At 53.6% G+C, this 17698-nt stretch overlaps 1 protein-coding gene across 1 annotated transcript in view; it reads left to right on the forward strand.

Moving 5' to 3' along the window:
- Nucleotides 1-9711, forward strand: part of PAX5 (paired box 5) — a 136139-nt gene extending 126428 nt beyond the window's left edge. The window contains exons 9-10 of the mRNA XM_063320094.1: nucleotides 2011-2097; nucleotides 9588-9711. Of these exons, the coding sequence (XP_063176164.1) occupies nucleotides 2011-2097; nucleotides 9588-9664 (164 nt within the window). The 3' untranslated portion in view covers nucleotides 9665-9711. The remainder of the gene's footprint in view (nucleotides 1-2010; nucleotides 2098-9587) is intronic.
- Nucleotides 9712-17698: the final 7987 nt, after the last annotated feature.

A 17698-nucleotide genomic window follows, 5' to 3' on the forward strand; every position in this document is an offset into this window, starting at 1 on the left:
GGAGAGCAGGGAGGGCTCTGGCTGCACAGACGGCGCCAGCGCAGCATCGTGAGGGAGAGGAGGGGACCAGAGAGGAGCTGCCGTGTCCTGCCGGGGAGAGCTTGCTCCCTGGCTGGTGGGAGGCAATGGGGACACCTTTGGCAGTGGCCCTGGTGCCTCGGGTGGCTCCTGACATCGCTTCTGGCTTCGCTCTTTTAGAGTGGGCACGGTGATGGAGGTAACCTTCGGGTACTGAAGCCGTCTGTCATCCAGGACAGGTGGCAGGGAAGAAATGCAGATACGATGTCCTTCACCAGGAAGAAAGCTTTGGAAGCAGCTCTGTTCTCTGTAGCTCACAGTGAACTAATGCCATTCCCTAGAAGCAGTAACGAAAACCTGCTCTGAACGTGTACAGAAGAGAGCCCGGCACAGCCACGCGTGCTGAGCGCGCCGGTGCCTGCTGCTGCGGGGTTCAGCCCGGCGCCTGTTGCCCCGTCTGTGGACTCTCGCTCGGGGGGGAGGAGGTCGAGGCTGGCGGGTGCAGTCCCACGGGTCTGAAGGGCTGTGGGGGACAGAGAGGGGCTGTTAGCGGAGACCCCCTGGAGCACACCAGTGGTGGGCGGCTCTTGCCATCAGCACGTTCAGCGCAGTTACCGGCGTCCTTTGGTGCAGGCTGAGAGGCAGCTCGTTTTAACTGAAGCAGCAACACGTGGAGACCAAACTGCCCTGGGCCCGACCCCGTATTTTGTGTTACTGCTGAATCGGCAGAAAATACCTTTGCAGGGGGACGCAGCTGCCAGGACTGAGCAGCTCCTGCAGCCACTGCGTTCCCAGCCAAGGGCTCCTGGCGGCGCAACCCCACCGGCCACCACAGCATCTCTCCTGGGGCCAGCGGGTCAGCAACTCGCCTAAACTGTGTCCTGAGCAAGGAGGTCGCTCATGGGCCCAGGGACCACGATGCGGTCCCCAGGGCAGGTCTGTGGTCGCGCCAGCCAGGGGTGCTGAGCTCGGGGAGCTGGGGATGGGGCGGCAGGGGGGGGTCTCTGCCGCTCGACCAGGGTACGGGCAGCCCCTGGGTACGGGGAGAGGGACCAGGACAGGCGAAGGTTTCAGCGAGCATCTTCTGCACCAACCCTCTCCTCCTCTTGCCGTAGGAAACCTACTCCTTCTCCTGTGCCTGCGTGTATTTGTTTAGGAGAGAGGGAAAAGGAGAGGAGGGAGAAAGAGAGGAGGAGAGTGGGAAACTGTCATTTGTGGAAGTTTTCCTCATAAATCAGCGTCAGTGTTGGTATTTGCATGGTGGTGGAGCCGGGTGCCCTGCCCAGGGTCAGAGCCCCACGGTGCAAGGCTCCGTCCTGAAGAGCTTGCAGCTGAAGTATGAAACAGGAGGTGACATGTGAAGAGAACAAACAGATGGGGAGAGCAGGAGCTGGTGAGGAGATAAATAGCAATAACTCTTTGAGTCTTTTCTGTGTCTTTGTCTGGAGGGTTTCAAAGCCATCTGAAAGTGATGCTAGCATCCTTTTCCTTGGCTTAAAGTGATGGACAGGTGTCTGGGACCAAGAGCATGTTCTTCTGGAGAGCCTGGGAGGATGCCCAGTATCTAGAAGGTGAGCTGGTCCATCTCCTGCCAGCAGAGAGCTTGACTGAGCAGCCCTGTCCTCGCATTGTGTCCCCTGCCCTGAGCGCTGTAGGTCTGTGGAGGCGAGGGCCAGCCCCAGCAGGGTGTCCCAGACTCCGCTCCACCCCTCCTGCCTGTCCTGCTCCCGCAGCACAAGCTGCCCGAGAAAACCCCATCAGCTCAGCAGGCCTGGGCTGCAGCACGAAAAGGACGCGTAAAAGGTGGCTGCAACCATTTATTTAATAGTTCTCCCAGCCATGTTGCCCTTCCTCAAAGAGGGTGGCCAGCATTGCTTGTTCTCTGGCCATCACTGGAGCACAGCACACACGGAAGGGCTCCTTCTCCCCGCAATGGTAACTGTGGTCCCAAATCAAATGATTTTTTGTTTTGTCTTTTTCTCTTTAACTTAGGGAGTGAGTTTTCTGGGAGCCCATACAGCCACCCACAATATTCAACGTACAACGACTCTTGGAGGTTTCCCAACCCTGGACTGCTGGGTAAGTTGCTGTCCCCACCTTGGGGGTTTGGTGCAGGCTGTGCCCCCTTTGCATCTGGATGGTGACCGCCGTGGTGGTCGGACAAGTGTCCTGGCGCCGTCCTGAGTCCCTGTGCGGGACTGCAGGTCTCCATTGGGGCATGCAACCACTCTTGGTTCCCTTCGCCCCATGCCTAAAACTCTTGTCTTCCCCTTTCTGCCCCCTGAAATCCTTCCAGAGACACAAGGTGTTGCCAGTAGGCACAAAGGACCACCTTTTTTTGAGGGTGAGCAATCCAGTTCACACTAAACTTGGGGCGCTTTATGGGGAGTGCTGGCTTCAGGGCGACACTGGGTTGACCATGGCCAAGCGTGAGTCCTGTCGCCCCCCACGTTGTTGTTTCTTGCTCCTTCAAGCACTTTGTGTTTCTCCCCAACCCCGCATTGCATCTGCTGCCCGGTTGTGTGTTCACCCGCTCCATCCCTCCTCTGCAAGGGACCACTGTGCCCGCACAGCCTCGCCGACGCCGGCACGGTCCCCACAGGCGGTGGGGGGGCAGGAGCCCCATGGCTCACGCGGGATCATGGCCCTCACGTGAAGGATAAACATAATCCATTTTACGCCACTGTCAAAAGCTGGCCCACTTTGACCTTATATACATGTAGCATGCAGTAATTAGAATTTTTCCCTGCATAATTTGCATGGATGAGGTAAGTAAAATACCAATTAATTGTCATCTCTCAACACAGGAGTAGCATGCCTTAGAGATTTCCAGATTTATGGATGACAGGGCTGTTATATGTGACCTCCAGCAGCGAAATAATTTTGAATTTTTGTCATAGTTTTTTCATCCAGTTTCTTTGTTTTAAGTAATTGAGTCCCCATGTAATTGAGCCACCCAGGCTGTATTCATCATGGTTCTTGTCCTTAAACAAATCCTCGGGGAGCAATAGACAGCCTCTGCCTCCCGTGCCATGGTGCTGGTGTAATGCTGCTATTTGCCGTGCCACATTTAAGGGTTTGTTAGCGGTTCCATCATAAATCAGCAGGCAGATCTCCAGCTAATATCGATGGGCATAGCTGCACAACGCTGGGGGAGTCCCTGCGCTTGAGCCCGCAGTTTCCATGGCCACAGCCGGCAGCGCCTGTGGGGCTTGGGCTTGGAGTCCGGGGGAGGGTGCTTTAGCCAGGGGGAAGAGCGCGCACCGCGCTTTCTTCATTTCTGATGTTGCTCCTCCTTTGGAAGCCGGAGGGCTGCTGTAGCAAAGCTCTGCTGCATGGACAGGCAGGGCGAGCCAGGTTTTAGATGGCGTGATGTTAAAAATGAATGAAAAATGCAGCCCCAACCCTGCCCTTCTGCATGGAGAGGGGGCTTTTGGCGAGGATCCCGGCTGCACACTGTGATCCCAGCTGTGGGTGCACCAGAGCCATCCTGGAGCCATCCTTGAGCCATCCTTGAGCCATCCTTGAGCCATCCCGGAGCCATCCCAGAGCCACCCTGGAGCTCCTGACCACCCCGCAGGGATGGGCAGTGGCCCTTTGACTCCAGCAGCAGGAGGTTGTGCCCATGACCTGCTCGGCTCCTCGTTTCAGATGATGGGCTGGTGTACGTTCTGGCGCACTGGCCGGAGCGCTGGGCCGGGCACATCCCGGTGGTGCCCTGGAGATGGGCAGGTCTGGGTCAGGAGAGGACTTTAAACCAGTGGCAGGTCAGGAGCCAGCCGCTTGCTGCCAGGACGCCTTTTACCTGTGCCATTCCCTTTTTTTTCCCCTGGTTCTTCTTCTTTTTCTCGTTTCCTTTTCAAACGATGCATTCTGGGGGCACATTTCGTCAGCTGAAAGGACAGTGTGGTCGCGCAGCAAGGCTCGGGTCTCAGCCTGGCGAGGATTTCTACAGCGGCATTGACGCAGCAGCGTGCTGTGAACATGCATTTAAGTGAGGGAAGGGCAAAAAGATTTGAATGGTACGACTTTCCTTCCGAATCTGCAGCTTTATTGAAATTGAAGTGTTTCACAGTATAATGACAACAGTGCCACGTTTGCTGGTAGGAATTGTTAAAAGGTATGATCTTGGCTTCCTTGTTTTTATCCTCTTTAAAATACTTTATTTCGGTATTTTCAAAATCTTATGTTTCAGTAAACACAGACTCAGTCACTGCACAAATAACCGTATGTTGCTCTGGATGTGCAATGACACATTCGGAGTTACGAGACTGGAAGTTTTGATGCATCAAAAAGCAAAAGAAATGGGAATTCTTGTTTTTCAGCAAGTCCTAAGGATGAACTTACCATTCCAGTTCAGCTGGGTCACAAAACTGGGAGTGATGGAGTTTCCTGGAGGGGGAATCCCCTTGTCTGACCACTGGCAGTGTAGCCTGAACCCCCGCGCACTGCTCCAGGGCCCCGTGGGCACCCGTGAGAGCTGGGCACAGAGCTCTCGGTGAGCTGGACCTTGGATTCTCTTCCATTCGGGACCAGAGGAGGCCCCGGAGATGCTGGGGGGGGCTGGAGCCCCTCTGCTGTGAGGACAGGCTGAGAGAGCTGGGGGGGTTCAGCCTGGAGAAGAGAAGGCTCCAGGGAGACCTTATAGCAGCCTTCCAGCACCTGAAGGGGGCCTACAGGAGGGGTGGGGAGGGACTCTGGATCAGCAAGTGTAATGATAGGATGAGGGGTAACGGCCTCAAACTGAAGGAGGGGAGATTTAGATTGGATCTCAGGCAGAAATTCTTGGCTGTGAGGGTGGTGAGCCCCTGGCCCAGGTTGCCCAGAGAAGCTGTGGCTGCCCCATCCCTGGAGGGGTTCAAGGCCAGGTTGGACGGGGCTTGGAGCAACCTGGGCTGGTGGGAGGTGTCCCTGCCCAGGGCAGGGGGTGCCACTGGGTGGGCTTTAAGGTCCCTTCCAACGCAAACCATTCTGCGATTTCAAGCCTCTCTGTCAGAAAAACACCAAAAGAAAATGGTGGTTGGTTTGGAAAGGCATTTATTAATCAACATCGTACCACACAGGCTGTTCGGAAGGTCCGTGACTCATCTATGTGGGGAATCCCAACCCGATTGCCCCTGGCATTTGGGGCTGGAGGTCAGTTCACGGAGCTGGTGCTCCGAGAGACATGGCAAGGTCCAGGTGCAGCTGTAGGACCCCAGCCAGAATGTCTCCCTCTGCACCCCCAGGCTGTGGGATGGACACATCTCTTGTGCCCTGCAGAGATCCTGCTCATCCACAGCTCCGCGTCCTCCCCGTGAGCCTGATCCCACACTCCCTTCTCCCTGGGTGCCTGCTCATCCCGCTGGTGCTTCAGGGCAAGTGGGAATCTGTGGCAGAGCCTTAAAATCCTGCTCCAAGTCTCCTTGCACGCCCAGAAGGCTCTGCGTGATGAGCCCCAGCACCCGCAGTAGAGAGGAGGTTAATTTAAACTATATCCAGGATGCTTCCACTCTTCTCAGGAGTATACGTGAGTGTGTTTAGTAATTCTCTCCTGAGAGCAAGCTCTGGCAGTATCAGCCTCAAAGCAGAAACCTTGACAAAATTAATCAGGACTGGTACATGGACTGACACAGTTTGTTTTACTAAGTCCCGCTCCCTTCACCGAGATGAAAGTGTAATACTGTAAGCACTTAACAGCACCTACATTCAATTAATTCCCTGTGCTGGCAAGAAAGAATTGCACTGCAGCAATCACACCAGGCTGAGACCTGTGAAAAAGGAGCTAAAGGGAGAGATGCCGTGATCTGCAAGTGGCAGGAGGAAAGGATACTTCGGCTGAAAAATGATTTGGGGGGGAAATAAAGAGAATAGGAACAGAGAGAAAAAAGCTCTCCCTCCTCTCCGGGGCAGTCCCGAATGCTGTGCCCCATAGCTCTTGTGGAAGGGGAGATGACCAGGCCGCACTCCTCCAGGGTGGCATGAGAAGAAGAAGAAAGCACTTCCCTGCTGCAGCTCTGCAGCATCTTCCTGCTCTCCCACCCCATCGTTTGCCACAGTGGCCCCCACAACCAGCTCTGCATCAGGGCACCGCAGGCTTTGCTGCGTGGGGTGAGCCACCACTGTGCCCTGGTGGCCAAGAAGGCCAGTGGTCTCCTGGGGTGCACTGAAAAGAGCGTGGGCAGCAGGTCGAGGTAGGTCATCCTCCCGCTCTGCTCTGCCCCGATGGGGCCACATCTGGAGTGCTGTGTCCAGTTAGAATCATAGAATGTGTTGGGGTGGAAGGGACCTTTAATGGTCATCTCGTCCAGCCCCCTGCAGTGAGCAGGGACATCTTTAACTAGATCAGTTCTGCTGATCAAGAAGGACGGGGGACTGCTGGAGAGGGTCCAGCGGAGGCTACGAGGATCGTCAGGGGACTGGAACACCTCTCTGGTGAGGAAAGGCTGAGAGCCCTGGGGCTGTTTAGCCTGGAGAAGACTGAGAGGGGGTCTCATCAATGATCAGCAAGAGCTAAAGGGCGGGTGGCAAGAGGATGGGGCCAGGCTCTTCTCAGTGGTGCCTGGGGACAGGACAAGGGGCAACAGGCACAAACTGGAACACGGGAAATTCCATCTCGACGTGAGGGAAAACTCCTTTCCTGTGAGGGTGGCAGAGCCCTGGCACAGGCTGCCCAGAGAGGTGTGGAGCCTCCTGCTCTGGAGATACTCCAAACCCGCCTGGAGATGCCATCCTGTGCCACCTGCTGTGGGTGACCCTGCTCTGGCAGGGGTTGGACTGGGTGATCTCCAGAGCTCCCTGCCGACTGTGGCCAGAGGGAGGACAGACCCCAAGTTCCCAGAGGCAACTGGCAAAAGGACACAAACCCTGACCACTCGCGTGGCGTCTGGTGGCTGTAGCAGGCGTCCCCATCCCAAAGGCAGAAGAGGAGGTGGAGAAAGGGGCATCTTTTGTTTTGTTTTTTCCCCCCTCCCCGTGCTGTGGATGACCTGGAAGGGGACAGAGCAGGGGCGCACATGGCGGTGTGCACACAAGCACAGGGGAACCGCGCCTGGGGCTCAGTCCGTCGCTGTCGGCACGTCCTGACACATGCTGGCGTGGCCTCGGCTCAGCACGCACCACGAGCGGGCAACAGCAACACGGCCCAGTGAAGAAAAACAATTCAATTTTGCCCTGGCTTGTTGCAATAACTTCTCTACCATTTTTGCTCACTGTGTTCGGCGTGACACTGCTCGCGCAGGGTTTCACGTGGTGCAGCGTCCCCGCTCCCGCCTGCACGCGGTCCCTGTGCTGTCGCGGTGCCACGGCTGCTGGTGCCGGCATGGTGAGGGCAGGGCTCGGAGCCCATCAACTAGGATTACATTCAGTTCTTCTGTGAAAAGATTAGAGAACAAGTAGGTACCAGAAATGACTGTGTCAAGAAATAAATTGATGGCAGTATGAATTAGAAAGGAAAAACGACAGAAGGACGGACAAGTCTGTTCTGGATGGGGGCATGGTGACAGGGAGGAAGAGTGAAGGCTTTGTGATGTGATGTTTTCATTTTTCACTTTAAACGCAAGCTTTTTTGATTTCGCTGCTGAAAGGCAAGCTGGAAAAATCAAACTTTAGGGAAGTGTAAGGCCATTGGAAAGCATGAAAGAAATATTGGGCTTTGGTAGCTGCACTGAGTCAGAACAGCAGCGAGGAAGAGGGAGGGGGAAAGCAAAGGCCCTGACCCCCAAAAGATCCTCTTTACCCCAAAACCTCAGGAGGTGCTGCGTTTGGCTCTGGTGGGACCCACATGTCACTCCGTGGGTCAGGGTGAAATTGTTTGGTGCCGCTAGATCCCTTTCCTGGATTTTCCACCCCTCTGCCTGAGCTGAGCTGCCATGGCTGGTGCCAGGCCCCGGCGTCTCCGCTGGCGGTCACACCAAGGAGCTGGACACCACCAGCCCCTGCTCCCCATTGACCTCCTGGTGCTGCAGTGGGTGAGGACAGCAGCTCCAGCAGCTCTTCGTGGGCCTGCAAGGGCTTTCACTTGGAGTTGCTGCCTGCCCCACAGCAGGAGCTGATCCCCAAGGACTCCTGGGCAGCAGGAGTGGCCCTGAGGGGACACAGACTCACAGGCTGGGCACCCTCGAGGGTTCACTGCCTGCAGAGAACATCCCCAAAACCCCAGCTAGACAGGGCATGCGCATTTCAAAGTCTGGTGAGCTCTTCAGTTCGCCTTTGCTCATTGAAGGCTGCCTCATTTGGCCAAGGGGGTAAAGGCAGGGAGGTCGGGATTGCTGGCACCTCTGGGGTGGGGTCACTTGTGAGACGAGACCGTACAGCCCAGCCAGCTCCGGAGCCATTCCTCTTGTGGGCTCTTTGTCACTTGTCCACACCTGCCTGGGGGACTCAGATGCACGTGTCCGAGCGCGAGTCCTTCCAAGGGGCTTCTTCCACACCACAGCGTGGTGCATGGGAAAGTGCTGGTGACTTGGAGACCAACCTGGTAGTGCCCTGAAAAATTTTTTGCTTGACTCTTTTCTTACACGGAATCAGAGTTGGTTTCCTCTCCGGTGCACTTGGAAAGTATTTAATAGCTGGTGTCTGGTATCTCTCTGAATACATCTGAAGTCAAAGACTCTTCATCATCCAAGCAAATGGTCAAGGTTCCAGGTGATCCTTTGGTGACCACCCAATCTACCAGCACTTAACCCTGCAGGCCAGAAATGTCATTGCTGGTATTTTTCATGCCTTGTCATGGTAGAGGAGTGCCTTGGCATTCAGCAATCTCCAAAGCTCTAAGCCTCGCCTGCATAGTTCGTTTAGGTGTGTAACGCAGGTACTCAATCAAAAAATAGAGCATAAATTTGATCGGTTCGAGGCTTAGGTGTTCATTTCAAAAGCTGTGATATGCAATATCAAGTGCTTTGTTGGGTGAGGCATTGTTTGCTGGAGGTGGCTGTAAACTACTTTCTGAGTTCAAATTTGTTACCATGTGAAAGTTGCCAATATTTTCTGAAGACAGTTTCTCCCTTCATCAAATGCATTGGATGCCAAAGGACTTTCCCTGGCTGGGCAGAAGCTGGCGCAGTGTCATGATTCCAAAGCAAATCTGGTAGCACAACCTTGGCATTTTTTTCTGGAGCTCCAAGGTCGCTGTCAGAGCTAAGCAGAATCTGGGGCCTTATTCCCTGATAGAGGTAGTTTGAGAAAAGGGGGAGCTGTTGTTGAGTTGAGTGAAATACGTTGAACGCTTTGGGGTTCAACCTCCTCCTCCTCCCAAAATGAGGGGAAAAATAAATCAGAGAAGTCAGAGCGTGGTAACGTGTTAGGGCTGGAATATTTTTGACTTTGCATTCTGAAAAGCAATTCACGTTTTCGGTGAAGTAAATGAAGCTAAGGTTGTGAGTAGAAGAAGGGAACCGGGTACCCTACAGCCATCAGAAATGCAAAGCGGTGGTAGCACAGTTCTCCCGCAGAGTGTGTGAGTGTGGTTTGTGTTCTAGTTACCGGGTCCTTATTGCTGTGGCTGTGAGCTCCCTGCTGCCCGTCTCGCCGGGCTGCGAGCTGGCACCTTTCCACCTTTGTCTTCCTCACGCTCGTCCCTTCTCTTGCAGGCTCCCCCTACTACTACAGCGCTGCAGCCCGTGGGGCAGCCCCGCCGGCCGCCGCTGCCGCCTACGACCGCCACTGACACCGGGGTGCTGGCAGGGACCACAGGCACCGCCTGGGCCACCGCCGCCACTCGCCTCGCTGCCGCCGCGCCAGCCGGACGGCGGGGGACAGAGGGAGGACGTACCCAGTAGGAACAGGCTAATTGAAGTTTTGCTCTTTGGACTTGGTGAACTGATGATTGTTGTTGTGTTCTCAAACCTGGTGGCGCCGGCTGGGTTCTCAGATCAGACAAAGAACCAGGAGGAAGCGGTTCTCCTGACACTCTGTGTGATGGGAAAGGCGCGGTAGCTCCATGTCTTTTGCAGCCGGCTGGCTACTGCTTTAATGGCCTGTGGGTGCCACGGCTGTATCTGGGGATAAGGAAGAGGCGTGAGCAGCTCCCCTCGGGGCGGCTTCCTCTTGCTGCACACTGAAACAGGCTGTGAGACTCAAGGCAATTTTTTTTTGTTGTTGTTGTTTTTTTTTTTTTAATTATTATTTTTCGGTGGCAAAAAAAAAAAATCAGTCTGCTCAACTTTACACAAGCACCACTGTAAATACTGGCTTGTTTGTATTACGATAAGAGTGGCTTAAGCATAAGCAGCAACATTGTACAAATATGATCTCAAAACGCATCTGAAAATGTGTTTTGAAACTGGTGCACTGATTCAAAGAATCCAGTAAGCTTTAAGCAACTTTGAACCAGGTTAACACTCGTTATGACTATACTTTGGGCTGATGTTATTTCTGTATAGAGCATCCTGTCTGACAGCCGTGTGTGATCATGCTGTATGCTGGTGTCAAACACATGGGCCACTGAAGAAATGGGCAGTTTTGTGACATTTTACTGCTTAATATTCATTTATGTTAATTTGTCATCATAATGAGTACTGAAACAAATTCTCTGGTTTCAAGTTAAGCAGCATCCAAGAAGGAATTCCTAAATAATAGTTGACACCTTGTGTACATCTCAATAGGTTGTGTGCTAAAACCCAATTATAAGCATCCTGAGACGAAGGGGGATGAATGCCACGGTGATGATTTTTGTTAAACGGATGTACTGAGCGGTGCGTACCAAACGCGGGGGTGGCCACACACACTTTCTGTGGCAAATTGGAGAGGAAGGCGTTTGCTTTGGGGGTCTGTGCATTTCAGTGAAGGCATTTCCAATTGGAGCCACCGCAGTCCAAACGAGTGCCGTGGCGGGCGGAGGTTGTGCTCTGTTGATTCCATGTTTCTTCCCTCCTGCTCGGAGAGGGAGTGCTAATAGTGACATGTCCTTCAATGTGTGGCTTCCTGGGGCTAATGAAGAGAGGAGAGCAGCTACAAACGACCTGCCAAGCAGCTACACCAGTCACTGCCATCTCATGTAGCAAGAACTGCTGATTTTCCCCTGCCCCGGGCCAAGGGGCAGCCAACCTCGGTCACGTATGGATGACAGACGTGACCCCATCCTCTCATCCTGAGGGTGGTGGAGAAGATCCCTGGCCCTGGCGAGATGAAGATCTGGCCATAGCCTCCTTATTCCCAACCCAACCATCCTTATCTGCCCGGAGTAGTGCAGGCACTGCAGGGGGTCCTGCCTGTGTCCTGCGGCTGAAGAAGGGTTGTTGGTGTTGAACATGAGGTGCTTTCCCATGGATGAACGTTCAAGTATAAATGCTTGCCTCCAGCTGAACAAGCATTTCTCTGAAATGGCAGCTCCTGAGTTAATACTCCTCTCTCTCCTCGTCCTCCCTCCCCACCTCATCACTTGTGCTGCGTGTCCAGTGTCCTTAGTGGCCACTGACCACTGGCCATTGAGAAGCTCACTCTCCAATTCCAGTGGCATCTTCTCACACTGTGGAAATGCAGCCATCACTTCCAAGTTCACAGGGCAGATGTGTTCAGGTCCTCAAAAGCCATGGAAGCAGCCAGGTCCTACCGGCTTAACAATGTTTCAGTGAGATGTTCACAGATCCCATCAGGGGTCTTGGCCGGAGTCCTTCAAACTGTGTCCCTAACCCAGAAGTAAGTTTTGTGACAAACTTACCAGTGAGAAAAATCCTACTTTTCATCTTTCAGCAATTAATAGCTGATGCACACCCGTTTTTAACTGAAGATAAGTAACAGCATGGACAGTTTACACAGGGAACCTTCTGAAGCTTTCTGAGCACCCTGTGATTGCTTGATGCACCCTGCTGACAAAGCTGCAAAGGGTGTTTCTGCCCCTGGATGCTGGTCGCATGGGGACGCCCCGCAAGCCCCTGTCGAGGGGTGTGGGTTGTTTGCGCCCAGAGTGCACACACCTTCTCTGTGAGCTCGGGAAGGGATGAGGCCATCCAGTGTCTTGGCTGAAGAGAAAAGAAACAAGAGCTTGAGTGTGGGCCACAAGGATGCGGGTGGTGGTTCCAGAGCAGAGGTGGGCTGAGCTACACCAGCTACGGAGCTACACCACCCACTTGGTGACCAGGCTGGTCTGAAACGAGTCTTTCCATCTGTCCAGCAAGGGAACAGCAGCTCCTGTCGACAGTGTGTAGGTCCTTCACCCACTCTGTGAACTGCCCAGAAAACACCCCTCCTTTACTTGCTCCCTCAGCGGCATGGCTTGTGTGACATACGCTAATTCAGATAACACTGAGGAGACCAAACATGAGACTTTGGCAGATGTTGACATGCTCAGGACGGAGGCTCTTGTAGTTGGACTGGGGACTTAGGAAAGGCATGGCAGGTGTATTTCCCCTGAAGGATGCATGGATGCCGCTGGATGAAGTGACCTGAGGTTCTCAGAGCTGACTGGCGCTTTGGTTTCATTGGGACTCCCTGAGGGTGATCCTTAGCCAGAGCACGGTGGTGGGCTCCACTCTACCGGCCGTAGGCACTGGCAGGGCAGCAAAGAGGTCCTGGTTGGAGCCGTGGAGGGGAAACCCCTAATTCCCACCCTTGCATGTGCCAGGCGGGTGCCTGCACCCAGCAAACCTCCCAAAACACGGCAGCCGGGCTGGGACTGCTTCCCAGCTGGGACTGCTACTGGGACTGCTTCCCAGCAAGAAAGGCCAGTAAGAGCTGGCCCATTGAGTATGCACGCCGTACTTCTGAAAGAGACACTTCTTGGCAGTACTTTCTGGTTTTGAGAATATTTCACCTGGGGTTTACAAACTGCTTTCCTCGGGAGGCCAGGACTTTCTGTCCACAGTCTTCATTGTGGGAATCCTCCTCCTCGAGGAGCATCTTTGAAAGACACTGCTGGCAGAAGGTGGCCCCCTGGGGATGATGGAGAGCTGCTTGCTGCCACCCCGTGCTCTGTGTCCCTCCATGTCATGGTGGGTCACCAGCTGAGGTGGAAGCTGGAAGCACATGGCCCCTTGGGGCTGCAAAGAGGGGATAGAGCAAGACCAGAGTGGGGTTTTGGGTGACCTGCCTACCCTTCGCTCAGGCGGGATGCCTGGCTGTGCAGCTATCTCTACCAGACTCTTCTCTTGTAGAAGTCAGCCCCATGGAGTGCCTTTGGGCAGTTTCAGCTCTAGACTCAGTAATATGCTTGGCTAGATGGAGGGTTTTGCAGTAGTATGCGCTCCAGCAATAAATTTATCAAGTACATTGCCTACACGGACAGGCTGAGGAATGAAAAGGGAGAGATGGAGAGGGAAAACGCTGCTGTAAGACTAAATCCACGGAGGCCATGAGCCAGGATTACATGAACTGACTTGTTGAGGAATCCCTCAGTCAAACGCTGTGAGAATGTGACCATAAAGACGACATAAAATGCTGTAGGCATTGGGTGTCTGAAGGTTCCGTTTTGGAGGCGTTGTTGTTAGGCAGCTCCACTGACTGCAGAGCTCAGGATGTCTTGGGGACGGATCCACAGACCCAAAGCTTTGTTTGTTTGCTGTCAAACCAGGAAAACGCCCCGGGCTCTGGGAGTGTGGGGCCAGAGAGAGCATGTTGGTTCAGAGACGCAGAGGCGTCCCAGCAGGGCCCTGACCCCCACGGGGACTGATGGTGTCGGGGCAGCCTCGGGGCCTGAGGCACCCAGGATGGCAACGGCAAGGGAAGAAACGGCGCCAGCAAAAGGAAAAAGGAAAAAGAGGAAAAAGAAGGATGCTGAGAGGTGGTTTTTGGAAGGAAGCCTTTCTGGCCAGGGAGGGACAGTCCATGGAGCTCACAACTGTGGAGTGCTCTCGCCCGTCCCCTCCTTGGCTCCCTGTGGCACGTCCTGCCAGTGCCGTGGTGCCGGGGCAGCGCGATGGGCTCCCTGTGCTGGTGATGGCAGCCACCCGCTGTGGATAAATGCTCCACCATGCCTGGTCTTAACTGATGGGGTTGTATTCCTTTTCTTATTTTCTTTAATTTACCTATTCTACACGTCCTTCAGCGTGGAGGAGAGAGGAAGCCATGTTTCTGTGTTGCTTATTCCAACCGCGAGTACCCATAGCTTCAAAGAGCCATGGCCCGTTGCGGCGTTAACGCATGTGGCTGCTGCTGGCAGCTACGTCTGTGACTGCGTGTCCTCCCCGGTGCTGGGCTCTGTCCTGCTGCATGCGCCCAGGACGCGTGAGGCCACGGCCACGACGGGGAGCACGGCACTAAGCTGACCCACCCTGTGACTCTGTCCCAGCAAACGCTGGGAAAACCTGCTTTTTCTTCTGGATTCACTGAGAAAATGACATTAGAGGGCCAGCGGCTCCTGGGTGACATGCCCTGCAGCCTCTTGCCGGGCACGTGGGCGATGCTCCTGTACGGCGTTACCCGGGTTAGGTGGCTGGCACCGATGCGGCCACCACTGACGCCGCCACTGCCGCTCTGTGCGCGGTGGCTGGGGACGCCAGCCGGGGAGCCCGGTTGTGCCCCTCGGACTGAGACCCGCTCCTGCCGCAGGTCCGCCTTACTGCAGCGCCAGAAATGGAGAGATCCACAAGGATCTGAACTGGTTATTGTCGCTTTTCTGGTGGAGCTGAGACGTGATGTGCAAACAGCACGTGAAGGGCACGTCCAAGAGGTGCCCGGTGCCAGGGCTGTTGTTCCGGCACCACAGCGGGTGTCGCTGCCGGCTCTGGCGGTGGCTGCGCTCCTCGATGGCGCTGCTGGAGGGGGCTCGGGCAGCGGAGCAGCCCCAGGGCAGGTGTGTGGGGACGGACGTGCACGCGCATGCGTATGTGTGGGGACGCTTGGGTCCCCCAGACCCTGGGGGGGGTGGGGGTCATGGAGGGGGGACCCCAGTCCTGCGATGGCCCTGGCCACCACTGCCCGTGTCCAGGGTCTTCTGCGCTGCCCCGTTGAAGCGAGACGGGAATCTGGCCAGTGGGCGTTCAGTCCTGCCTTTCGCTTCGCTCAGCCTCCTGGGGGAAGAAACCTTGTCCTGGTTTTTCACTTTCTAGTGGCCTTTGTACATTCTGAAATTACAGAAACTCATTTCATTGCAAATGGAATTCCTTTCCAAGAAAAAAAAAAAAAAAGAACAGGCTTTTTTTTTCTTAGAGACAAAACTACTTTGTATTAGGGACTTCTAGCATCAAAGAAATACATATCTATTGTATCCACCAAAGTCTGCAATGCCTGCATTGAAGCTTACTTCTTAAAAAAGAGAGGAAAAAGAAAAGAGAGGGAGAGAAATAGAAGCCTCCCCCCCTTGAAAAATACATACAAACAAAAAAAAATAACTTACAAAAAAACTCATAAAAATAACTGTTGAATTGCCTTTGAAAGTAGGGGATAACATCTGTTGCGAAACAGATGAAAAAATGCTTCTTAAAATGTGTATGTTTTGTATTCTTTTTTTCTAGTAGGAAAAGAACAGACTTGAAATCTTGGTGTTTTTTCCTTAGTGCTGTGTGTTGCTTTTGTGTGTTATAATATTTGAATGTAATTACAGCAGTGCCAATTTGCCAAAGATGTCGAACATTATTTTGGGGGTTTTGTTTTGGGGTTTGTTTTTGGGGAGCAAAGGGGGAGGTGGGCTGGGGCGCGGGGGTGCTAAGGCATGGGTCAAAAGGGAGGGTCCGTTTGAAGGTTTTTCTTTTCATTTATTTGGGTTTTTTTTCAATTCTTTTCCTTGTCAATACTGAAATTTGTGATTTTATTCTAAGTTAAATGGTTGACTGCAACACTTTTTATTTTTAGATTAGTTGAGGAAACATGCAATAAGATTGGCGTAGTTCAATATCTGTGTGTCTTTTCATGAGAGTGACTGTTACTTGTGGACATTTGGTTTTATGTAACCTTTATGTGAGATAATTATTTGTAAATATTTACCATAATTTTATTGGTTCCTAAAATAAAAGTAATTTTTTTAAGTTCAAAAAGCCGCTGTCACTCTTGTTTTCACCTCGTGTCCTGCATCCCTTGGAAGAAATACCAGGCGGTTGCATTAGAAACGGGAATTTGGGGGACCCCAGTGAAAAGGCATCCATCACGCAGGGCTGGGGGTCACCGAACCTGCTGTGCCGGCTGGTGGCACCCTCGGACCGCAGCCACAACACATCCCGTGCCCCGTGGGGACTGAAGTGACGCCTCCAGCCCCACTGCCCACCTGATTGCTCCAGGCTGGCATTTGCCATCAAGACCCAGTGCCCCAAGTGACCCGGTGTCACTGGAGGGGGCAGGAACCCCCTGTGCTGCCCTCTGAGTCCTGGGACACTCAACGTCTGCTGGTGGTGACACCTCCTGGGGAGGAAGGAAAGCCCCCAGGCCTTCAGACCCCCCTACATCAAAGTGGACAGCCCACCTCCCAGGCAGCAAGAGCGCAGAAGGGGTCTTGTGCTTGGACACCATGGCCATTGGATGTCCTATGGCAGGGTATGGGCAAGTGCAGCTCCTAGCACTTCATGACGAGGGCAGAGGGTGGATGGGCCCAACCACTTTTCCCTCCCAGAGCCCATGCCATTACATGGCAGCCTTTCTGGGAGATTCACGGCATGGTAGCAAAGGGACTTTCATAGAATCGTAGAATCATAGAATGGCCTAGGTTGGAAGGGACCTTTCAGATCATCGAATCTAACCATCAACTGAACACAGACAAAACCATCACTGAACCATGTCCCTCATCACCACGTCTACCTGTCTTTCAAATACTTCCAGGGATGACAATTCCACCACTTCCCTGGGCAGCCTGTTCCAACAGTTGACAACCCTTTCAGTGTAAAAATTTTTCCTAACATCCAATCTAAACCACCCCTGGCGCAACATGAGGCCATTTATTCTTGTCCCGTTGCCTGTTCGTTGGGAGAAGAGCCTGACCCCCCTGGCTACCCTCTCAGGGAGCAGTAGAGAGCAAGAAGGTCTCCCCTCAGCCTCCTTCTCTCCAGGCTGAACACCCCAGCTCCCTCAGCCGCTCCTCACAAGGCTTGTGCTCCAAACAAGTTCTGCATTTGATCTTTGCAGAACTGTCAGTTGGTGACACCGGGAGCCGTGTTGTGGCTGTCGTCTCCTTGCAATGAGGTGCTGGTTGTGGGGATTTCTGTTCCTGGCTCTGTTTTTTGTACTTTTTGTACTTCCGCTGTCTTTCAGCTGCGCTGGGTTAAGAGAGGCGCAAATTGCCTGTCCCGCAGCAGGCAGGCAGTGCCCGTTCCTCATTAAGCCCTCCCATGTCTGGATGTGAAATGCCACGTCAGCCTGCTGGCAGCAGAACAGTGGGATCAGACCTGACAAAATTGCGGTGAGAGGCGCAGGATCTTCCTGTCTCTCCAGGTGTGAGGCCCCATACTGCTTCCTTCAGCGAGAATGCCCTTCAAGGATGCAAATACGGTTTTAGCTCAAGCCTCCGTACAAATGGCCATTGTTTAAGATGCCCGGGAATTGTCATTTAAACTTTTAATGAATAGGAAATGAAGACCCTTGGTTAAGCAAAGGAACGTCTCTGTATTGTAATAGAGTTTGCAGACAAGGGCAATATGCAGTCCAGGCAGGAAAGTCAGGAGCGGAGATGGCGGGTACGCAGGAGCTGGTGCAAAGAGATCAAAGTGACAGCCCCTTTGCCAGGATTCCTGCAGTGGGCCATGATGGCTATGAGCAGGAACATCTGGAAATAATGTCACAGACAGCTGGTGAGAACTTGTGGCTTCCGTCATAGGATTTCATCAGTTATTCTCAAAAAAAA

This window comes from Chroicocephalus ridibundus, chromosome Z (assembly GCF_963924245.1).
Source record: "Chroicocephalus ridibundus chromosome Z, bChrRid1.1, whole genome shotgun sequence".
NCBI lineage: Eukaryota > Metazoa > Chordata > Aves > Charadriiformes > Laridae > Chroicocephalus > Chroicocephalus ridibundus.